Source organism: Sus scrofa, chromosome 14, assembly GCF_054392235.1.
Source record: "Sus scrofa isolate SSC_HxYL_T2T_F1_AM1 chromosome 14, Sscrofa_HxYL_maternal_Yorkshire_Landrace_v2.0, whole genome shotgun sequence".
NCBI lineage: Eukaryota > Metazoa > Chordata > Mammalia > Artiodactyla > Suidae > Sus > Sus scrofa.
Genome location: NC_139396.1, coordinates 50,904,740 through 50,929,425, shown reverse-complemented (window position 1 = coordinate 50,929,425; position 24,686 = coordinate 50,904,740). Strand labels below are relative to the sequence as shown.

Genomic DNA, 24,686 nt, shown 5'->3' with positions numbered 1-24,686 from the left:
TGGAAGACATGATTGGGACAGAAAAACACAACTTTGGAAACCCAAGTAGAACAGCAGTGGGTGGAAGGTGGGGGTGGCAAAGGGATTGAGAGAAAATGACTAAGGGAAAGTCTTTTTTTTTTTTTTTTTTTTTAATCTTTTTGCCTTTTCTAGGGCCACTCCCGTGGCATATGAAGATTCCCAGGCCAGGGGTCTAATCCAAGCTGTAGCTGCTGGCCTATGCCAGGGCCACAGCACAGATCCAAGCTGTGTCTGCAATATACGCCACAGCTCATGGCAACACCGGATCCTTAACCCAGTGAGTAAGGCCAGGGATTGAACTGCAACCTCATAGTTCCTAGTCGGATTCATTAACCACTGCACCACGACAGAAACTCCTAAGGGAAAGTCTTAAAAAAAAACAAAAAAAAAAACAACTTGACTCCCCACCTCTCTCACTGCCACCAGAGCCTGGGAGACTCTTCTTTGGGAAAACTCAACAACCCCAGAAAAAACACCTCTACATCTGAAGGTTCCCTAACCAAATGCCTGGTACGTTGCTTATGACTGCTTGTCAATGAAGATTATAACAGGAAATAAGTCCTATATGTTCATGCACAGTCTCCAAAGAGCTTTTTTTTTAGCCACACCCAGAGCATGCTGGAGTTCCCAGAGCCAGGGATCAAACCCATGCCACTGCAATGACAACACTCAATCCTTAACTGCTCAACCACCAGGGAACTCCCCAAATAGCTTTTTATTGCCTCCCTCTTAAATGTGAGCCTACCAAAGAACCAAAATAGAAAACAGAATTCAGGAGTTCCCATCGTGGCTCAGCAGTTAACGAACCTGACTAGTATCCAAGAGGACACAGGTTTGATCCCTGGCCTTGCACAGTGAGTTAAGGATCCCGCATTGCTATGAGCCATGGTGTAGGTCGCAGTGGTTGTGGTAGGCCTGTAGCTGCAGCTCCAATGTGACCCCTAGCCTGGGAACCTCCATATGCTGTGGATATGGCCCTATAAAGACAAAAGACACACACACAAAAAAGAAAGAAAACAGAATTCATATCCAAATGAGAGGTTAACTTAGAAGAAATAAAGAATGAAAACTGAAGAAAAGTGTTGAAAGAAAACTATTATTAATATCTTCAGAGAAATTACAATGTTATAAAATAAGAACAGAAGGCTAAGGAAAAACTAGCAATGACAGAATAATAAAGAGGTCTTAGAAACTAAGAGAAGTTAAATAATACATACTAAGACCAAAAGATAACAAAGAGGCCATGATGGACACCGAAACATAAATAAGTCTTAGAGGATCAACCCATGCAATACAGCATCTACTCATAAAAGTTCCAGAGAGAGAGCCGAGAGAAGTAGGAAATTAATCGAGAAATAATAGCAAGTTTTGTAGAACTGAAGGATGTTAATTTCCAGATTGAAAGTACCTATGCCCCAAACAATGAATAAAAAAACACCTATATCAAGGCATACTGTTATGGACTATCAGAACACTAAAGATAAAAAAGAAGATCCTAAAAAGCTTCCCGAAAAATTGTTTACTCGTCTGGAAAAAAGTGAAGTTCAATTCCAATCTCACATCAAGGTGAGAGGTACTTTGAGACAGATTAAAGGCCTAAATATATAAAGTAGAGCTTTTATAATTTTAGGAGGCATTATATAGAAGGTCATTTTCCAATCTTTGTGTAGAAAAAGATTTTATAAACCAGACATAAAAGAGGCCCAGAAATTCCCATGCAGCAGGTTTAGGATCCAGCATTGCTGCAGCTGGGTGGAGGCTGAAACTGTGGCACAGGTTCAATCCCTGGCCTGGAAACTTCCACATGCCATGAGTGTGGAAAAAAAAAGAGGCCTAAACCATAAATGAGAAGACTGCATTTTGGACATTAAAATACAAAACTTGTACCCTATAATGACACCACAAATAAAATGAAAAGCTGGCCACAAGCCAAGAGAAGACAACTGTAATACAGGTAACTATTTAACATCAATCAGATTGGCAAAGAGGTTTGACAAAACCAAACACTGGAAATAATCTAGAAAAATAAAAATTCTCATACATTGCTGGTGAAAAATAACCATTCCAGAGACACATCCAGCAGTTATCTAATGATGAAGACAGTGCTTCTAATCTATGTCCTAGTCACTGCTCTTATTAGCATATGCTCTGTGTGACAACAGCACTATTCCCAAATGGTCACAGCAATATTTTTGTTCACATGAGCTCTTCTAGAATCTTGTTACACACCACCAAGAGCTGGTGTCTATTTCCTCTTCTCTGGAACCTGGGCAGGACTTTGCGACTGCTTAACAAACAGAATGCGACACAAGTGATGCTGCATGGTTTCCAAGGCTACTCATAAAAGGCACTGTGGCTGTTAGGAGGCTCTTTTAGGACATTTGTCCTTAGTACTCAGCCATCGTGCTGCAAAGAAGCTTAAAAAAGGCCACATGGAAGGAACTGCAGCCTCAGCCTTAGGAACTGCTTCATCATAGGCCCCCAGCTTCTGAATTTCCAGTGGAGGTCCTGGATAATGCAGGGTCCAGATAAGCTGCCCCTGTTATGCCCAGTCCTAACTTCCTAGACCACTTAAGTCCAGGAGCAGAATATGTCCAGTTTAGGGGTCATTTGTTTTGCAGCTCTAGTAACTGCAACAATACCCTAGAGGTACTGGCATACATTTGCACAGGAGACATGTTATGTGAATGGTCATGGCAATGCTGCTCATAACAGCAACAGAAACTGGCAGCAAGAAAACTGATAAATAAACTGTGGAAGATTACACAGTGCAATACTACACAGGAATGAAAACAAATGAATTAGTGCTGTGTGTATCAGTTTGGATAAGTCTCACAAATGCAAACAATTTCAGGATAGTAAATACAGCATGACAGCATTTATGAATAGCTTTAAGATAGGCCAAACAAGCAACCATACACATAATAATATAACAACAGACATGGGAATGACATTCACACCATTCACACTTCTAGGAAGGCAGAGGTGACCAGAAAAGGTATATGGAGTCTTCAATGGTATCTGCAGTATTTATTATCAAGTATTAATTATCAAGATGGGTGGTGGGTCCTCATGTATTTGTTATATTATTCTCTATACTCCTGTGTATACCAGAAATATTTCAAATGTTTAAATAAAAGTGAATAAAAGCTACACGTATCAACATGGTAAATCTTAGAAACAATGTTGAGAGGAGAAAGCAGGTTCCAGAAGGATACAGTGCATATATAATAGTGCATAGTTCAGGAACATACAAAACATTACTATATATTGTTTATAGACACATGCAAGTGTATTAAAAGTAAAAGGAAGTGCATGGGGATAACCAAGAGTGTAATGAGCACAGCAGGTACCTCTAGGATGGGAGAGAAAGAGAAGAGGGTGTTTCCACCGTATCTACAGATGGCCAATGTATGGGGTATTCAAGATATTACTCTACATACCTTTCTGAATGCTTAAAATATTTGACATGATAAATGCAAAGAAAGTCAGTGTTATCACTGGCAATATTCATATGATTTCAGCTGAAAACCACATTCTACCTATCCTTTGCTTTTTTTTTTTCTTTGCTGCTCTATTGCTACTCAAACATAATTGTGGTGGGTTTTTGATTAAAAACAATGACATCCCAGAAGCAATGAACATCTCTAGATCTTAAGTTTCTAAATAGCACTTAAAGGAAACAGGGCTCTTCAGAAAAAATGACTGATTTAGGAATGAACTATAAAAGTACTATTTGGGCCTGAAAAGTCTTGCAGTGGCAGGAAGTCTGGGTGTGCTCAGAGGAACATGTCAAAAGGCCACACAAGGCTCTGGCGTAGGCCGGTGGCTACAGCTCCAATTGGACCCCTAGCCTGGGAACCTCCATATGCCGAGGGAGCGGCCCAAGAAATAGCAAAAAGACTAAAAAAAAAAAAAAAAAAAAAAAGCCACACAAGTTAGCTTCACATGTATCCCTCCAGCCAAAACTAAGACAAAGCACCAAAATAATTACCATAGTTAAAAAAAAAAAAAGAGTAGCTCATTGAATAAAATAAGAATCCATGCATTCACACTGATATGCATAATTAAAGGAGAAAGGAGAACTTCTCCTTGCAGGAAAGTGTAGAAGGAATCATAGAATTAGAAAAAACACCATTTGGAGTTCCCATTGTGGCTCTGAGGTAACGAACCCAACTCATATCCATGAGGATGTGGGTTCAATACCTGGCCTCGCACGGTGGGTTAAGGATCCAGCGTGGTGGCTGTGAGCTGTGGCATAGGCCAGCAGCTGCAGCTCCAATTCAAAGCCTAGCCTGGGAACTTATATATGTCACAGGTATGGCCCTAAAAAATAAATAAATAAATAAATAAATAAATAATAAATTTAAAAAAATGAAAGAGGAGTTCCCGCCGTGGCTCAGTGGTTAACGAATCCAACTAGGAACCATGAGGTTTCAGGTTCGATCCCTGGCCCCGCTCAGTGGGTTAACGATCCGGGATTGCCGTGAACTGTGGTGTAGGTCACAGATGTGGCTCAGAGCCCGAGTTGCTGTGGCTGTGGTATAGGCTGGCGGCTACAGCTCTGATTAGACCCCTAGCCTGGGAACCTCCATATGCCAAGGGTGTGGTCCTAGGAAAAAAAAGAAAAAAAAAAAAAAGGAAAAACACCATTTGGCAACCACCTCAGTAATTACTGGTTTCAGGCAAGACTCATCGAGGCATATTGCAGATAGCGGTTAAAAGTTTCATCAGAGGAGTTCCTGTCGTGGCTCAGCGTTAACAAACCCAACTAGTATCCATGAGGATTTGGGTTTGATCCCTAGCCTTACTCAGTGAGTTAAGGATCCGGTGTTGCCATGAGCTGTGGTGTAGGTCACAGACATGGCTCAGATCTAGCGATGCTGTGGCTATGGTAGGCCGGAAGCTGTAGCTCCGATTAGACTCCTCGCCTGAGAACCTCCATACGTCGTGGGTGCAACCCTAAAAAGACAAAAAAGAAAAAAAAGTTTGATCAGAAAAAGGTGATTGAAAGACATGATTTTAGTCTGAAATTATCCCCTCATAAGTTACTTATTAATTCCAATGGGGGAGGGGCACTATATAACTTTACAGCAGAGACCCCTGGCAAACCCCACCTTACCCAAGTGATTGGAGTTAATACCCCAAAGTTACCATGTCTCGACTAACCAGAAATGCTGAAAGGCTCCTATGCATCTTGACAAACTGAATCTAACAGTGAGGAAATACACACCCAAACTGAGGACCATTCCTCAGCGTGCCATCCAAGAGACCTCTCTGCAATGATGGAAGTGTCTCCCTCTGCAGTACCCAACCCACATGTGACTACTGAGCACCTGAAATGATCCTAATGCTACTGAGAAACTGAATTTTTATTTTATTTAGTTACAATTGATGTAAATTTAAATGCTCATATGTGGCTAGTGACTTCCATGTTAGAAAGCATAGTTCTATAAAATAATTAGTCTATAATCTTCAAAGAGTTTTATGGTTCTAAAAGACAAAGGAACTGCTCCAGATTAAAGGAGATAAAAGAGATATGACACCTCAATCAACATGTAACCAGGATGAGGACTTCCTGTCGTGGCGCAGCAGAAACAAATCCAACTAGGAACCATGAGGTTGCAGGTTTGATCTCTGGCCTCCCTCAGTGGGTTAAGGATCCAGCGTTGCTGTGAGCTGTGGTGTAGGTTGACAGCTACAGCTCTGATTAGACCCCTAGCTTGGGAAACTCCATATGCTGTGGGTGTGGCGCTAAAAAGATAAAAAGACAGGAAAAAAATGTACCCAGGATCAGATACTGAACAAGGGAAATGAAAGTTTCTTTTGCTATTTAGGAACATCTGTAGTATAATTTGCAAAAATTTAATGGTATGTAAATTAAATAATGATATTAATGTTAATTTTCTAATTTTGCTGCAGTTATATAAAAGACTGTCCTTGTTTTTAAGAAATATACCTTGAAATACTTAGAAGATAAAGATACATTATATCTCCAACTTACTCTCAAATAGTTTAGGAAAAAAATCTTGGAGTTTCCATCATGGCGCAGAGGAAATGAATCTGACTAGGAACCATGAAGTTGTGGGTTCACTCCCTGGCCTCAGTCAGTAGGTTAGGGATCCAGTGTTGCTGTGGGCTGTGGTATAGGCTGCAGATGTGGCTTGAATCCTACGTTGCTGTGGCTACGATGTAGGCCAGCAGCTATAGCTCTGATTCGACTCCTAGCCTGGGAACCTCCATATGCTGTGGATGCAGCCCTAAAAAAAGGCAAAAAAAAAAAAAAAAAAAAACGTTTATTTTTTAGGGATACACCTGCAGCATATGGAAGTTCCTGGGCTGGGGGTCGAAATGGAGCTGCAGCTGCTGGCCTGCACCACAGCCACAGCAATGCCAGATCCTTAACCCACTGAGTGAGGCCAGGGATCGAACCCATATCCTCACGATACTCAGTGGGTTTCTTAACCCACTAAGCCAAGATGGGAACTCCTAGAAAAAAATCTTTTAACTATATACAGACAGAATGATAAAGCAAATATTGTAAAATGCTAACATTCAGAATCTAGGTGATGGTATACGGAAATTCTTTACATGATTTTTGCAACTTTCTATAAGTCTGTTATTATGTAAAGGAAAAGGTACAAGAAGTTTTAAAAACCAGGAGTTCATGTAATCACACAAACTAAAATTATACTAATGATGCATATGAATAAGAACAGTAATAACCAAACCATGTCAAGTTCTAATCAAATATGGCACACTCAACACAGTGTTCATATGCACTCCCTCCTAAAACTTTACTAAAATGATTGTAAAGGAATAGAAAATGTAAGGCTTGCTGATATGACATTCCAAAAATTGTACTTTACCTCTGTGATTTTCCTCCTAATAACCCCAATCTAATCATGAGAGAAATATCAGACAAATCCCAAGGGACATCCTACAAAATACCTGCCCAGTCATTCTCAAAACTGTCAAGATCATGAAAACCAAAGAAAATCTGAGAAACTGTCACAGCCAAGAAGAGCCTAAGGAGACATGTCAGCTAAATGCAGTGTGGTCTCCTGGAGGGAGTCCTGGAGCAGAAAAAGAATATTAGTGGGAGGAGTTCCCGTCGTGGTGCAGTGGTTAACGAATTCGACTAGGAACCATGAGGTTGTGGGTTCGGTCCCTGCCCTTGCTCAGTGGGTTAAGGATCTGGCGTTGTCGTGAGCTGTGGTGTAGGTTGCAGACGCGGCTCGGATCCCGCGTTGCTGTGGCTCTGGCGTAGGCCGGTGGCTACAGCTCCAATTAGACTCCTAGTCTGGGAACCTCCATATGCTGAGGGAGCGGCCCAAAGAAATAGCAAAAAGACAAAAAGACCAAAAAAAAAAAAAAAAAAAAAAAAAAAAAAGAATATTAGTGGGAAAAAAAGGAAATCTGAATAAACTATAGCATTTACTTAATAATAACAATGTATCAATATTGGTTCATTAATTGGGGCCAAGGTACCATACTAAAGCAAGATGTTAATAAGAGGGGAAATGATGTGGGATATAAAGGAACACTACTATCTCAATTTTTCTGTACATCTAACTGTTCTAAAAAATAAAAAAAAAATTTTTTTAAGTAAAGTGTGACGGCATAAAAGTTTTCAGATATGGAAGGCCTTAACACTTGTCTCTCATGCTTTCTTTTTCTCAGGAGATACACTCTAGCAAAACAAAGTTAAACTAGGAAAGATGATCTAGAATCCACACAAAATGACAGATTCAATAAAGGAAAGAAGCAAAGATAATTTCCAGGATGATGACAAAGGCAAGTCCTAGAAATCTGAGTATCAGATCTCAAGGGCAATTAGTTCAGAGTGAAGCAAGGGGACTGGGGAGGTGGGATAGAGTCAAGTGCTATGCAGGTAAAAAAAAAAATAAGCAGATAAAAAGACAAGGAAATTATTAAGCTGAAGAAAAATAAAAGTTGTAAAAGAAAGTAAATACAGTCACTAAACACTGCAGCTTAGTGCTGAAAAATATTTGCATAGACATAAGAAATACTGAATCCCTTTTTTTTTTAATTTTTGGCCACCCTGTGGCATATGGAATTCCTGGGCCAGAGATCAGATCTAAGCTGCAGCTGTGGCAATGCTGGATCCTTAATCCATTGTGCCAGGCCAGGGATTGAACCTGCGTTCCAGCACTCCCAAGATACTACCAATTAGATGAACCACAGCGGGAACTCCAAGAAATACTAATTTCTGATTAATCTATAAATTATATCATATTTAAAACCTAAGACACCACTAACTAGAAATCATACTATTTTATTTAATGCCATTTAGTAAAATACTAAGAGGAAAAAAATGATGCCAATTAAAATATGATACTATAGTGTAAAGATTCATTTCAATTTCAGAGTTGTTTGGAGTTCCGGTTGTGGCACAGTGGAAACGAATCCGTCTAGTATCCATAACGATGAGGGTTCAATCCCTGGCCTTGTTCAGTGGGTCAGGGATCTGGCATTGATATGAGCTGTGGTGTCGGCTGAGAGCTACAGCTCCAACTCCACCCCCTAGCCTGGGAGCATCCATACACCATGCGTGCAACCCTAAAAAGCAAAAGTAAATAAATAAATAAACATTTAAAAAAAAAAAGAATTTCAGTTCCTGTCGTGGCACAGTGGTTAACAAATCCAACTAGGAACCATGAGGTTGCAGGTTCAATCCCTGGCCTCGCTCAGTGGGTTAAGGATCCAGCGTTGCTGTGAGCTGTGGTGTAGGTTGCAGACATGGCTCGGATCCCGAGTTGCTGTGGCTCGGGCATAGGCTGGCGGCTACAGCTCCGATTGGACCCCTAGCCTGGGAACCTCCACATGCCAAGGGCGCGGCCCTAGAAAAGACAAAAAGACAAAAAAAAGGAATTTCAGAGTTGTTTGAATATAAAAGAATAAGCTTCTTAGAATCAGTTTAATACACTAATCACATTGGAAGGAGGGAGAGAGGTGTATTTTTGGGGAATAAATGGCTTAAGAAAGCTAAACTGTGACTGTACACAGGAGGAAGTCAATACAGAATGTCTGAAACCGACAGAGAAAGAAAGGGCAATATAAGTTTACTATTAGAAACACGAAGCCAAACTTTAGAACAAACAGCTTAAAGAGCTGAAAATAATGGCTGCTATGGTAGAGGACTCCAAGGTAGGGAGAGGTGGAGAAGACTACTGTTTCTCATTCAAGATTTAAATCATTTATATGCATTATACTTCAAGAAAATAAATTTTTTTTTTTTGCCACACGTGTGGCATGCAGAAGTTCCTGAGCCAGGGCTCAAACCTGAGCCACAGTAGTGACAATGTCAAATCCTAAACTGCTAGGCCACCAGGGCACTCTGAAAAAAAAAAAAAAATATATATATATATATATATATATATTTTTGCTATTTCTTGGGCCGCTCTCGCGGCATATGGAGGTTCCCAGGCTAGGGGTCGAATTGGAGCTGTAGCCACCGGCCTACACCAGAGCCACAGCAACGCGGGATCCAAGCCACATCTGCCACCTACACCACAGCTCATGGCAACGCCGGATTGTTAACCCACTGAGCAAGGGCAGGGACCGAACCCGAAACCTCATGGTTCCTAGTCGGATTCGTTTATCACTGCACCACGACGGGAACTCCTGAAAATATATTTTAAAAACAAAGCAGCAAGAATCAAATCTAGGAATTCCCACTGTGGCTCACCTAGGTTGAGACTGACATAGCATCTGCAAGGATTCAGGTTCAAGCTCTGATCCTACTCAGAGGGTTAAGGATCAAGCGTTGCCACAAGACGTGGCATAGGTCACAGATACATCTCAAATCCAGCAATGCTGTGGCTGTGTGGCAGGCCTACACTGCAGCTCCAATTCAACCCCAAGCGCAGGAACTCTCACATGCCACAGGCCTTAAAAAAGAAAAAAAAAAAAGAATTAAATCTAAAGCTACTAGAAAGAAAATTTCAACAGCCAAAATACAACCATTAAAACAAACAAACAAACCACAGTCGGGGATCCAGTGTTGCTATGAGCTGTGGTATAGTTCATAGAAGCAGCATGAATCCCAAGTTGCTGTGGCTGTGATGTAGGCCAACAGCTGTAGCTCTGATCTGACCCCCTGGGAACTTCCATATGCCTCAGGTACAGCCCTAAAAAGGAAAAGAAAAAAAAAAAATCTACCTGAAACCTTATCCAGTTTCAATGTTATACAAATCTAAATTTTAAGTGAAATGAAATCAAAGTGAAAAATTTTATCAAGTCTATTCTAAATCTGGTTCATTTTACCTGTCAGACACACAGATGTTGATTTAAGATAGATCAAAAGCTGACCTGCTAGAGACAGAAAGGCGAGGGAATGACACCATTGATCTGAAAGCCCTGACTTCCTGCTTCAAGGTAACACCCAACTAACTTGTTCAGAAGGTTGTATGTACACTCGCAGCTATAGCAAAGTTACGCAAAATGAAAATAAACATGGAAAAAGTCATAGTAGCTTGTTAAGGGTACCATAACTGAAATTACTTTTAGCCAACCACATCAGTGAGTTACCATTACTTATCACTTACATCTTGAAACATTTTGTTTTCTTGTTTTAGTCTTGCTTCTTTATCATCTGAGAGTTTGTAAGCATTCTCAAATGCCTCTTCTAAATCTTGAAGTCTAGATTTCAGTCGAATGATGGTATTGTCTTTTTCTTTATTACTTGTTCTCATTTCTTCAATCCGTTCCTGCAAAATTTTGGAGGCACTGCTGGCTGCATTGAATCGTTCTCTGAAATCACTCTACAAAACAAAGACAGGATAATACACTGTTCAAAAACACCCCATACATCTCAAAAGTAGCTAATAAACTGTGGACATTAAAATATAAAATAAGGGGTTCCCATTGTGGCTCAGCGGTAACAAACCCAACTAGTATCCATGAGAACGTAGGTTTGATCCCTGGCCTAGCTCAGTGGGTTAAAGATCCGGCTCTGCCACAAACTGCGATGTAGGTTGCAGACACAGCTGGGATCCAACATTGCTGTGGTGTGGCGAAGGCCAGCAGCTGCAGCTCTGATTCGATCCCTAGCCTGAGAACCTCCACATGCTGTGGGTGCAGCCCTAAAAAGACAAAAAAAGAAAAAAACATATATATATATATAAAATAAAAGAGGAGTGCCCTGATGGCACAGTGGGTTAAGAATCCAGCATTATCACTGCTATGGCTTGGGTTGCAAAACCCTGGCCTCAGAACTTCCACATGCCATAGGCAGAACAAAAAAAAAAAAAAAAAAAAAAAAAAATCTATGTATCTATATATACATAAAAGAAAACACATAAATGGAAATGAACAAATTTGATATTTTGTTATATGTTGGGATGGAGAACAGAAAGGATTACCCTATAGAATAATACACAGAAAACCACTGTCTGAGATAGCCTGATTCCAGGACTCACCTGTAGATCATTTTAAGGAGGAAAGACTAACCATGCCTATTAGGGAAATGATTCTGAAAGCACAGTTGGAATTTGTTGTCCCACATTAATATTTAATGAAAAAAAAGCTTTCGTTAACCTATTCTCTCACAATGAAAATAAACAATTCAAAACACATCTGATATGATAATATACATTAAAAAATCATTAATGTATATATTAAGTTATTATTATTATTATTATTGCACTATCATTTATAATAGCCAAACGGTGAAAATAGTTCAAACAGGAGTTCCTGTCGTGAAACATCAGGAATGAATCCAACTAGTATCCATGAGGATTCAGGTTCGTTCAGTGGGTCGGGGATCTGGCGTTGCTGTGAGCTGTGGTGTAGGTTGCAGACTCGGCTCAGATCCGTGTAGCTCTGTCTATGGCGTAGGCCAGCAGCTGTAGCTCCAATTCAGCGCTTAGCCTGGGAACTCTATATGCTGCAGGTGTGGCCCTAAAAAACAAAAAACATAAAATAAAAAAAAAGAAAATGTGGTGTATCCATATACCATAGAATATCATTCAGCCATAAAAAAGAGTGAAGTACTGATCCATGATACATTACAGATAAACCTTAAACACATGATGCTAAGTGAAAGAAGCCAGATACACAAGGCCACACATGGTATGACTCCATCTACATCAAATGTCCAGAATAGGCAAACCAAAAGAAACAAAAAGTAGAGTAGTGGTGCTGAGAAGGGTGTGTATGAGGGGCTAACAGCTTAGGGGTTCGGGGTTTCTTTCTGAGTGGAAAAAGTCCTAAAATGGACTGTGGTGATTAATTGGATAAATTTGTGAATATACTAAAAACCACTTGATTTTTTTATTTTTTAATTGCTTGGCCACATCTGCAGCATGCAGAAGTTCTAGGGCCAGGGATGGAACCATAACTATAGCAGTGACAACTCTGTGTGGTTATGCCATAGGCCACAAGAGAAATCCTAAAATCCACTTTAAAAAGGGTAACTTTTGACACCGGAAACTAAGACCAGTATACATCAAATATACTCCAACAACATTCTTTTTTTTTTTTTTTTTTTGTCTTTTTGTCTTTTCTAGGGCTGCACCTGCGGCATACGGAGGTTCCCAGGCTAGGGGTCGAATCGGAGCTGTAGCTGCCGGCCTATGCCAGAGCCACAGCAACGGGGGATCCGAGCCTCGTCTGAGACCTACACCACAGCTCACAGCAACTCCGGATCCTTAACCCACTGAGCAAAGCCAGGGATCAAACCTGCAACCTCATGGTTCCTGGTTGGATTCGTTAACCACTGCGCCACGATGGGAACTCCATAACCAATGTTTTTACAGAATTATTTGTCTCAGGAGTTCCCCTTGACACAGCAGAAACAAATCTGACTAGGAACCATGAGAATTCAGTAACTGGAGTTTCACTGCAATTCAGCGGTTAGGAACCCAACTGGTATCCATGAGGACTCAGGTTCAATCCCTGGCCTCTATCGGTGGGTTAAGGATCTGGCATTGCTGTGAGCTGTGGTGTAGGTCGCAGACATGGCTCAGATCCGGTATTGCTGTGGCTCTGGCAACAGCTCAGATTAAAACCCCTAGCCTGGGAACCTCCATATGCCTCAGGTGTGGCCTTTAAAAAAAAAAAAAAAAAAAAAAAAGAATTATTTGTCTCTAAGTTCAATAAATAAAAACATTTGTGTGATTTTTTAACATTAAGTCACTAGAACGACAACAAAAATTAGAGTACTTACTTACCACTTCTCTTTCCAGTAAGTTATTCTTATTTTCAAGTGCTCTCACACGACTAGTAGCTTCGTTCAGAGCACTGTCTAACTGGCCACATCTAAAAACCACACATTGAAACAAGACAATAAGAAGATAAAATCCTTTCCCTTAAAAGTATTATAAAAATCAGAGTTCCTGATGTGGCTCATCAGGTTAGGAATGTGGTGTTCATTGAGGATATGAGTTCAATCCCTGGCCTTGCTCGGTGGGTTAAGGATAAACCTCAAGGACATTATGCTGGGTGAAATGAACCAGTCACAAAAGAACAAATACTGTATGGTTCCATTTACACAAGGTACCCAGAGAATCAAATTAATAGAGACAGAAAACAGAATGATAGTTGTCAGGGCTGGAGAAATGGGTAATGAGGCGTAGTTGTTAAACGGGTACAAGTGACACTTTGCAAGATCAAAAATAGTTCTGGGAGTTCCTGTTGTGGCTCAGTGGGTTAAGAACCCAACGTAGTGTCCATGAGGATGTGGGTTCGATCCCTGACTTGCTCATTGGGTTAAGATCCAGTGCTGCCACAAGCTGCGGTGCAGGTTGCAGATGCGGTGCAGATCTGGCGTGGCTGTGGCTGTGGCATAGCTGGGAGCTATAGCTCTGATTTCTACCCCTAGCCTGCGAACTTACATAAGCCATAGAAAATAAAAACGAAAGGTCTGGAAATGGATGGTGGTGATGGTATAGCATAACAATGTGAATGTACTTAATGCCAGGGAATGGCACACTTAAAAATGGTTAAAATGATGAAGTTTATCATTTTACCACATTATAAAATAAAAATTAAATATGCAGGATATAGAAGAGTGCATAAAATAGCATGATCTCTTTTACAAAAAAAACTATATATGTATATGCATTATGATTTCTAGAAAGACGGCAAAAATTAAGTCTAGGATGTGAAAATAGAAGATGGGGTAGAAAGATTTCATTCTGAATCCTTCTGTACTGTTTAAAATTAGTATGGGACTTCCTGTTGTGGCTCAGTGGTAATGAACCCTACTAGTATCCATGGGATACGTGTTCAATCCCTGGCCTCACTCAGTGGGTTAAGGATCCAGCACTACCATGAGCTTGGATCCTGCACTGCTGTGGCTGTGGCTGTGTGTAGGCCAGCAGCTGTGGCTCCAAATCGACCCCCAGCCTGGGAATTTCCATGTGCCACAGGTGCGGCTCTTAAAAAAAAAAAAAAAAAAAAAGTATGAATGTTATTATTCTAGTAATTAAAGAGTTTTTTTGTAAAGTTAATTACTGTAGAACCTAAAAATAACAAAATACATAAAAGAATCTGGTTACCATTTTCACTCAGTGTTTAAGATGTAATGTGAATAAAAGCTACTGTTTATTTGGCACTGATTAAACACTCTATGTTAAGTACTTTGCATTCATTCTCACAATCCTGCCAGTGAGGATTGTTTTCATTCCCATTTTAAAGATAAGGAAACAAAGAGAAGTTAAGTTCCTCCTGAGTCACACAGGGATTCCAAGCCAGGCAACAGCCTGACCCCGGAGTTCCTGCTCCATTCACTATGCATTAAGGCCTTGCAGAAATGTAATATTGATAAAAGTGGTCTTGAAACAAAGATCACAAAATAGTCAAGTGCTGGTATGTAATTTTTCTGTTCTAATAACCACACTGACTCTGGTATGCCAGAGATCTCAGCCACCAAGTTGCAGTGTGTGACAATATCAAATGGCCCATTTGCAGTAGCAGTGGGATTCTCCAATTTGCAATTTTAAGCTTTTTTTTTTTTCTTTAGGGCTGCACCTATACCATAGCTTGCAGCAACGCCAGATCCTTAACCCACTGAGCAAGGCCAGGAATTGAACCCACATCCTCAAGGTATTAGTCAGATTCTTAACCTGCTGAGCCACAAAGGGAACTCCATTTTTTAAAGTTTTTAAAAACTTTTGTTTCCACATACAGAAGTTCTTGGGCTAAGGATTAAACCCATGCCACAGCAGTAACAACCCCAAGCCCTTAACTACTAGGCCACCAGGGAACTCACTTTCTCTCTACTGCCCTCTGTAACAGTTTTATACTGTAGGCCAATCAATACCTTTGGGGATAGTAAAAGTAACGTGTTGCTCTTCATTTGTATGCCACCAGTACATTTAATGCAATGCCCTAGACTGCTGTTATTGTCATAACACAACCACTTATTTTAAAACCCTGACTTCTAATTTGCCCCTCCTACATCCTCTCACTGTTCTGTGTGCTCTAGCAGCTTCTAGACATAAAAATGTTTTACTTGGCTCCACATTACTATGTGTCTTCTTTGGCACCTTTGTCCAACAAGGTCTACTGGTCGGCTTCTTTCACATTTCTCTTTTCCAACAGGAAGTACCTGTGGTCATCTGCATCTTCTCAAAGAACAAAACAAAAACAAGAACTAACTTCCCATAGTTGATAGTCTACCTATTCTTTTATTTTTGTACTAAAAGAAAACCGTTTGGCTTTTTTCAAACTACTTCTCTCTGCCACTGTTCCCCCATCCTCACCACCAACCATAAAATGGAAGCTACAGAAATGATTAGGATTAAGATAGCATGTTAACCACCACAGCAACTGCTAACTAGAATATAATCTAGTTTCCCTAGAATTCTGCAAGTCAAACTGTTAACTGGACTAGAAGATTTCAGTTCCCTCCTAATCTTTCTCAAGGGGCTTTGTCTTTTTTGCCCTAGAGAAGACTTCTTTGTTGTCATCCGGACCTAATCAGTTTTCAATCTGATTAATTCCATTTGTAAAGTATGTTACAAGTACATTGTTACTAATACTAGTAAAAGCATCAAATTTTGTAAATGATTCTCTCTCTCTAAAATAGTGGAAAGATGGAGTTCTCTTGCGACACAGTAGGGTAAGGATCCGGTGTTGTCACTGCATCAGCTTGGGTCACTATTGTGGCAGTGGGTTCGATCCCTGGCCCAGGAACTTCCACATGCCATGGGCACGGCCCCCTCCCCAAAAAATAGTGGAAAATTATCCCTTGTGTGTCTATGGTTTTTCCGAATGAGATAAATGTTTTCAGAAGTTTATGAGTATCTATGTTAAAGTTATGCATACCTGGGTATGAATAAAATGTTGAGAACTGCCCCAGAACATCAGTCACAGACTTACTAGGGAAGCTGTACAGAGCACTTATCCTCTCAGTTCTTTACATAAGCAAACAGTTCTTTACATAAGCAAAATCTGCTCAACTGTCTCAATATCTTACCCAGATGAAACAAATGTCCTCATCAGTTATCAGTGTAGAGGCAGGCTCATCTTTAAAAATAATTACTTAAGCAAACACGTTTCTATGTGAAAATTTTCAAATCTAAAGCACATACATGTTCTCAGTGTTTTGTCATCACAATACATTATACTATGGGGAAAAAAAAACATAACCAAGTTGGAAAAACACTAATTTTATAGTTAAATTATAAGTTTTAGGAGTTCCTGTCTTGGCTCAACATTAATGAACCCAACTAGTATTCATAAGGACTCAGGTTTGATCCCTTGCCTTGCTCAGTGGGTTAAAGATCCAGCATTGCCATGAATATGGTATAGGATGCAGACACGGCTTGGATCCTGCGTTGCTGTGGCTGTGATGTAGGCCAGCAGCTACAGCTCTGATTCAGCCCCTAGCCTGGGAACTTGTATATGCTGCACACACGGCCCCCAAAAAGAGACCAAAAAAAAAAATAGTAAGTTTTACCTATCTATAAGAATTTGATTGGTTTTCTTCCAATCTTCAACAGCAGAAATTTCTTTTTCTTCCAATTTCTGTTTCAAAATATTTATTTCTGATTCATAATAAGCTCGAAGATCTGCTATATGTCGAGCATGCTTTTCCTTCAGACTCTGCCTAATCCTGTTGGTGAGAGGAAAAAAAATGATTAAGAAAGCATCTCCTACCTCAATAAGAAAAACCAAGAACACAATTATTTTCATAAACAAAAACACAGCTTTTCCTTCATACACCCACAGAAAATATAAAAGTTGACAACTAATAAAGCAAAGAGGAAAAAAGAAATGGATTATTTCTTAGAAACTCTACCTTATAAATGTTATATTATCTGTTAAATTTCTTACACTTTTTTTTTTTTTTTGGTCTTTTTTGCCACTTCTAGGGCCGCTTCTGTGGCATATCGAGGTTCCCAGGCTAGGGGTCGAATTGGAGCTGTTGCTACCGGCCTACACTAGAGCCACAGCAACGTGGGATCCAAACCACGTCTGCAACCTACACCACAGCTCACGGCAATGCCGGATCCTTAACCCACTGAGCAAGGCCAAGGATTGAACCCGCAACCTCATGGTTCCTAATCGGATTCGTTAACCACTAAGCCATGACAGGAACTCCTCTTATACCTTATTTAAGATCAATTAAAACAATTGTCATCATTCAAGGAGACATCATAGAAAATCTATTAACATTGCAAGCCATTCACTGAAATACATACTTAGATAATATCACAGGGTCTTCCAAGGAAGTCAGTGAAATGCATTCTGGGACACTGTTGGCTGTACCTGGAAGCTGGGACTGACTGACCGAGGTGCAAGTTACCAGGGCAGTGTTTTCTTCATCTATAGTGTTGACTGAGATGTCATTACTACCAATAGTATATACTGAAGGAAACGTGGAACTGGTCCTACTTTCATTTTGGAAAGCATGATTCTTCCAAGAGTCCACTGGTGAAAGTTTTGTATTTGAAGGATATTTTGAGAATCCAGACAACTGAGAAGCGATATGACTTGCTTGTGAAAACGAGTCTATGTCAGAGTGACTAGACATACTAGGTTCTAGAACAGAGTCCGGTGAAAAGGATATTCTGTCATCAAGGGTATTCAGAAAGCCATGTGGTTGAATCCCTGAAATCTGCTGATTTGGTTTCATGTGCAGCGTTGGGTCTAGAGTCAGCACCTAGAAATAAGACCAACAACAGTAAGCTCTCGCCCTTGGTACTCAGGTTGATTTTTAAGTGAGTAGACTTTAGATCTCCTAGGAAAAAGGAAGCTCAAGATGAGAGTCAGATCATGAATCATCTTTCATTTTCACTCAGCAGAGTGTTGACAACTTTACCTCGGGTGGATGATTTGGGTTGGAAGCATAAGTGAGATTCCTCTCAGGTAACTGCTTGTTTTCCCTTTGTTTTTTATGATAAATATCCTTCAGTGATGGTAGCTTCATCTCATTACTAGTATTAGACTTAAAGATATGAAACAAAATTATTTAAATATTATCAATAAATCAATGATGAAAAAAGTTTACTTTCCTGATATCAAGATCAGCACCATAAGAAGACTTTTGAAAAATTTTAAATACTGAGAATCTAGGCTATAAGATTTGGAAAGAGTGCAAGTCTTACCTACTATGTGAAAAAATTTTCATATTCTCTAACAATAAATATTAAGGGGATAGTTTGAACCTAACACATTTATCAGCCTAAGAACTTCCAAAGAATAATTTCTTTACTCAAAATAAGAACCAAGTTTTGAGGTAAGAAAAGACCTCATAATGAATGAATGAAGCAGGACAAGAAAAACTCTAGCCAGATTAATTTCCATGACTCAAAGGGACAGGTGTCAAGAGGTGAAGTTCCACAGCTATAATCATGTTTAAGAGTTGGCAGACAACAAAAAGTGTTAAGAAAGAAGTTACCCAATGAAAATAGACAATTTTTGCATTTTAGGGCAGCACCCGAGGCATATGGAGGTTCCCAGGCTAGGGGTCTAATTGGCGCTACAGCTTCTGGCCTACATCACAGCCACAGCAACCCCAGATCCAAGTCACATCTGCGACCTTACAGCACAGCTCATGGCAACGCCAGATCCTTACCCCACTGAGCAAGGCAAGGGATTGAACCTGAAACCTCGTGGATCCTAGTCAGATTTGTTTCCACTGCGCCATGATGAGAACTCCGACAATTTTTTTTTTTTTAGGACCTAGTCAGGTTCTTAACCCACTGAGCCACAACAGGAACTTCCCAAATAGACCCTTTTTAAATTAGTAAAATAAAAAGATACCATCCTAACTTTTATAGCTTTGCTACTGCAAGTGTTGCAAAGAGGTCTAAGCTCCAAATAGTAATACCTGGGCTTCAATTATTTCAAGGTGGGACTTATGGCAGGGTGTGACAAGGGGTGACAGGGGTACCATATAACCCTGGCCTCAAATTTAAACTGTAAACATTCTCTCAAATGAAATTATAGATTCAGCAAGAGATGCACTGAAAGAACACATTTACCACATAGCTTTAAACTTTTAAACTGTCCTATTCCAGACCCTATACAGACTACACAGGAACATGAATATTTTTAAATAAACAATAAATATAACTAGCTTGTAAAAAATCATACTCTGTGTATGCATTAAAGGCATGGATTTGTTAACTGTAAACCCTTAAAATTTTCCTCTTCAAATTTTTACTTTTTTTTAAATTTTAGGGCCACACCCTTGGCATATGGAAATTTCCAGGCTAGGGATCAAACCGGAGCTACAGCCGCTGGCCTACGCCACAGCCACACTGGATCTGAGGCCATGTCTGCAACCTATACCACAGCTCATGGCAAAGCCAGATACCTGACCCACTGAGTGAGGAGAAGGAATGAACTTGAATACTCATGGATACTAGGTGGATTTGTTTCCACTGCGCCACAATGGGAACTCCCAAATTTTACTTTTTATATACAGACAATGTAGAAGCCTATGCCAAGCAGCAGCAGCAGCAGCAGCAGCGCTCTGGCTATATGTCCTGAGGAATTAAGCCTGGGGGCCCAAATGAAGAGTTGCAATTACTCAGGGTAATATGAGGTAACATTTTTCACCACTTTGATGACTTCTCTTCTTTTCATTATTATTTCTCCCCCTTTGGCTGCACCCAAAGGCACGTGGAAGTTCCCAGGCCAGGGCTGAATCCATACCACCAAAGTGACAGTGCCAGATCCTTAATCCTTTAGTTCTTTTCATATTTTAACACCTCTGAAGTGAGGATGCTTCTTGTAATTGATGGCATCTTACAAATGCTTTCGCTCAAGTAGGAACTGTGAGGAGTTCCTGGTGTGGCAAAACAGGATTGGTGGCATCTTGGGAGTGTTGAGATGGTTTGATGCCCAGCCCAACACAGTGGGTTAAGGATCCGGCATTGCTACAGCTGTGGCTTAGATTGCAATTGTGGCTGCGATCTGATCCCTGGCCTGGGAATCCCACATGCCTCGGGACAAAAAAGAGAAAGAAAAATTAGCAGCAGCTGTGACATAAAAACAAGAGAGAGGTGTATGGAGTGTCAGCTCCATAGGTAAAGAAGTTTCAGCCAATTTATTTCACTTATATTTTCCTTTTTTGGTATGTACAAGAACTACATGATAAAAATGTTTAATTAATTCTACAAGCTCCTTTTTTTTTTTTTTCTGGCCACATCCACGGCATGTGGAAGTTCCTAGGCCAGGGGTTGGACCCACACCAGAGCAGCAACCTGAGCCACAGATGTGACAATGCCAGATCCTAACCCAATGTGCCACAGAATTCCTACAAGCTCTTTTATAAGAAAAACATATAAGTTCTAAGAGATAGAAAGCATCAGCCTAATTGATGTTTTTCTTGATAAATTATGGAATAGGAAGTCTTGAAATCGATGCCAATTTAGAGTCAACAAAATGTAATGTTAATTTATTGATGATGCAGATCAACACACATACAGAGTGAGCCTGGTAACTACAGAGCCCACAGAGTCACCCAGGCCCCTCACAATCTCACTTCCCCCTCCCTTCCTTCTTTGTGTTTATCTGTCTTTTTCGATCCTTTCCTGAAGGATGGAACGCTGGTTCCCGCCCTCTTGGGGACTCTGATATCAGCAAGCACATTGGTCCCACCTTGTCCTGTCCGTTCATGCCTGTTGTGAGTGTTTACAAGTCTCCTGGACGCTAACTGTATCTCTCCTTTCCCTCAACCTATCCTTTCATCTCCTAATCTAAAAACAGAAATGAGATACATACATTGATATACACATATTGGATTTTTTTTTCTTTGCTCTGAAGTCAACAAAATATTTACATTTCTGGTTCAAAGAAAATCAACACAGCAAATTAAGTTGTCCACAATGATGGTACAAAAGGATCAGAAGAAGGGTATAACAGAATGGCAAGTCAAAAATCAGGTCTGGGAACAGGGGAAGAAGTTTATCTGTGTACCTACTATATTTAAAATAATGGGCATAGGAGTTCCCGTGGTGGCTCAGTGGTTAACGAATCTGACTAGGAACCATGAGGTTGTGGGTTCCATCCCTGGCCTTGCTCAGTGGGTTAAGGATCTGGCATTGCCATGAGCTGTGGTGTAGGTTGCAGACGTGGCTCAGATCTGGTGTTGCTGTGGCTCTGGCATAGGCTGATGGCTACAGCTCCGATTAGACCCCTAGCCTGGGAACCTCCATATGCTGCAGGTGCAGTCCTAGAAAAGACAAAAATAAAATAAAATAAATTAATTAAAATAATGGGCATAAAATTGTGTCATTTAATTTCACAAAACACTAACTGGGAATTTTTAATTCCATTTTGAATTAAGTTTCCTAAGATCATAGGTAATGAATGACAGAGACCAAGCTTGAAAACAGGAAGTTTTGTTTTTTTTCTTTTGGTCTTTTTAGAGCCATACACACAGAATATGGAAGTTCCCAGTCTAGGGGGTCAAATCAGAGCTGTAGTTGCTGGCCTATGCCACAGCAATGTGGTACCCGAGCTGGGTTTTCAACCTACACCACAGCTCATGGCAACACCAGATCCTTAACCACTGAGCAAGGCCAGGGATCGAACCCGAGTCCCCATGGATCCTAGTTGGGTTCGTTACCACTGAGCCACGACAGGAACTTCAGGAAGGTATGATTTAAAGCTGATGCTTTTTTCTGTTTATCAGCAATTGAAAAACACAAAATTTATAAATGAACTAGAGTGCATAATTATGTAACACAAATGCACACATACATGTTATTAAATTACCTGGCTTGATGATGTATCTGTGGAGGGGGCCGGTGCAAACATCTTCTCTAAAGTCTCAGGCAAAGACTGATACATGTCCTTCTCCTCCAGTTTCCAGTAAGTCAGTCCTAATGTGAAGAGATACACAGAATGGACAAAACTGAGGGAAAAGAACAAAAATGTCTTCTACCACAACTTACTTCTACCTAAAGAATACTAAATACGGGAAGTAACCATTTTTGGCTATCTGGACATAGGAAATTGAATTCAGAGGGGAAAAAATTCACAGGTAAGGGTCCTAAATTACTGATCCAAATATATAAAATATATATATATATATATACACACACACACATATATGTACATATATATATATTTTGTCTTTTAGGGCCGCACCAACAGGATATAGAGGTTTCCAGGCTAGGGGTCAAATCAGAGCTATAGCTGACGGACTATACCAAAGCCACAGCAACAAAGGCTCCAAGCCCTGTCTTCGCCCTACACCACAGCTCATGGCAACACCGGATCCTTAACCCACCAAGTGAGGCCAGGGATTGAACCCTTGTCCTCATGGATACTAGTCAGATTTGTTTCCACTGAGCCACAACAGGACCTCCTGATCAAAATAATTTAAATTGAACTCTCCATTATTAAAAGTCAAGATAAACTAGTGTAATTTAAAATACATTTCTTGAGGAGTTCCCGTCGTGGCGCAGCAGAAACAAATCCGACTAGGAACCATGAGGTTTCAAGTTCCATCCCTGGCGTCACTTAGTGGGTTACGAATCCGGTGTTGCTGTGAGCTGTGGTATAGGTCCCAGATGAGGCTCGGATCTGGCATTGCTGTGGCTGTGGTGTAGGCTGACAGCTGTTGCTCCAAATCGACCCCTAGCCTGGGAACCTCCATATGCTGCAGGTGTGGCCCTAAAAAGCATAAAAAAAAAAAAAAAGAAGAAGAAAGAAAAAAAAATTAAAATTAAATATATTTTTTGAAAAGACAACAATTTCTTGGCGTTCCCTGGTGGGACAGTGAGTTAAGGATCTGGCACTGTCACTACTGTGGCAAGGATTTGATCTCTGGCCTGGTAATTTCTGCATCCCGCAAGTACAGTCAAAAAAAAAAAATTTTTCTTTATGCATAGAATGGACTTACAGAGAAGCAATCTAAAAAATTCAGTAGTTGGAGTTTCACTGCAATTCAGCAGTAACGAACCCGACTGGTATCCATGAGGACTCGGATTCAATCCCTGGCCTTGCTCGGTGGGTTAAGGATCCAGTGTTGCCGTGAGCTGTGGTATACTCAAAGACGTGACTCAGATCCTAAGTTGCTGTGGCTGTGGGGTAAGCCAGCAGCTGGCAGCAGTAGCTCCGATTCAACCCCGAGCCTGAGAACTTCCATATGCCTCAAGTACAGCCCTAAAAAGACAGGAAAAAAAAAAAAAAAAAGAATTCAGTAATTCATGTACTTATGGAGTGTTTACTCTGCCAGATAGGGGAGGAGGCACGAAGAGTGAGTCATGAACAATAAGGTGATCACACCGAATATATACTGTGTTGGAAGGCAGTAAGCACCTTGACGGCAAAATTTAAAAATTGAGTATATGGAGTTCCCATTGTGGCACAACTGAAATGAATCCAACTAGGAACCATGAGGTTGCAGGTTCGACCCCTGGCCTTGCTCAGTGGGTTGAGGATCCAGCTTTGCTGTGAGCTATGGTGTAGGTCACAGACACGGCTCAGATCTGGCGTTGCTGCAGCTCTGTTGAAGGCTGGCAGCTATAGCTCCGATTGGACCCCTAGCCTGGGAACCTCCATATGCCGAAGGTGCAGCACTAAAAAGACAAAAGACCAAAAAAAAAAAAAAAAAAAGAAAGAAATTGAGCATAAGGGAATATGTAGTATGTGTGTGGAAGGAAGGGCAGGTGTTTTTTTCTTTGAAATGGCTCATCTGCAGCATATGGAAGTTCCCGGGACAGGGACTGAATCCCAAATACACTGCAGTCAGGCTGTGGATCGAACCTGCACCTCCATGTGAAACCAGAGCTGCTACAGTTGGGGTTTTTTTTTTTTTTTCCTACTTTTTAGGGCGACACCTGCGTCATATGCAAGTTCCTGGGCTAAGGGTCAAATCAGAGCTATGCTGCCATTCTGTGCCATAGCCACAGCAACTTGGGAATCCGAGCAGAGTCTGCAACCTACACCAGAGCTCATGGCAGTGCCAGATCCTTTACCCACCGAGTGAGGCCAGGGAATCAAACCCAAGTCCTCATAGATACTAGTTGGGTTCTTAACCCAATGAGCCACAATGGGAACTCCTGCAATTGGATTCTTAACCCACTGCACCATAGCAGAACTCCAGGAGCCTTTTTTTTTTGCCGTGCCTACAGCATGTGAAAGGTCCCATGCTGGGGACTGAACCCTCCACCACAGCAGCAACCCAAGATGCTGCAGTGACCATGCTGGATCCTTAACCCACTGTGCCA

The 24,686-nt window shown here is 40.7% G+C and overlaps 1 protein-coding gene and 1 long non-coding RNA gene across 28 annotated transcripts in view; one reads left to right on the top strand and one right to left on the bottom strand.

Annotated features, from left to right (window-relative positions):
• LOC146396545 (uncharacterized) overlaps window positions 1-24,686 on the top strand; it is a 179,840-nt gene that overhangs the window by 47,485 nt on the left and 107,669 nt on the right. The gene's annotated exons all lie outside the window — the stretch shown is intronic.
• Window positions 1-24,686, bottom strand: part of MPHOSPH9 (M-phase phosphoprotein 9) — a 64,965-nt gene that overhangs the window by 17,379 nt on the left and 22,900 nt on the right. For 12 of the 27 annotated variants that reach the window (XR_014827236.1, XR_014827235.1, XR_014827245.1 and 9 more), the window contains 6 exons: window positions 22,225-22,331; window positions 18,317-18,442; window positions 17,697-18,157; window positions 16,952-17,107; window positions 13,218-13,305; window positions 10,593-10,808 (listed from right to left, as the gene is read on the bottom strand). Coding sequence is in view for 11 of the 27 variants with exons in the window: in XM_084996141.1 (XP_084852267.1) it covers window positions 10,593-10,808; window positions 13,218-13,305; window positions 16,952-17,107; window positions 17,697-18,157; window positions 18,317-18,442; window positions 22,225-22,331 (1,154 nt within the window). In the remaining 16 variants the exon portion in view is untranslated. Of the gene's footprint in view, window positions 1-10,592; window positions 10,809-13,213; window positions 13,306-16,951; window positions 17,108-17,696; window positions 18,158-18,316; window positions 18,443-22,224; window positions 22,332-24,686 lie in introns of all 27 variants that reach the window. The other 15 variants (XR_014827239.1, XR_014827240.1, XR_002338917.2 and 12 more) reach the window with 3 other exon arrangements.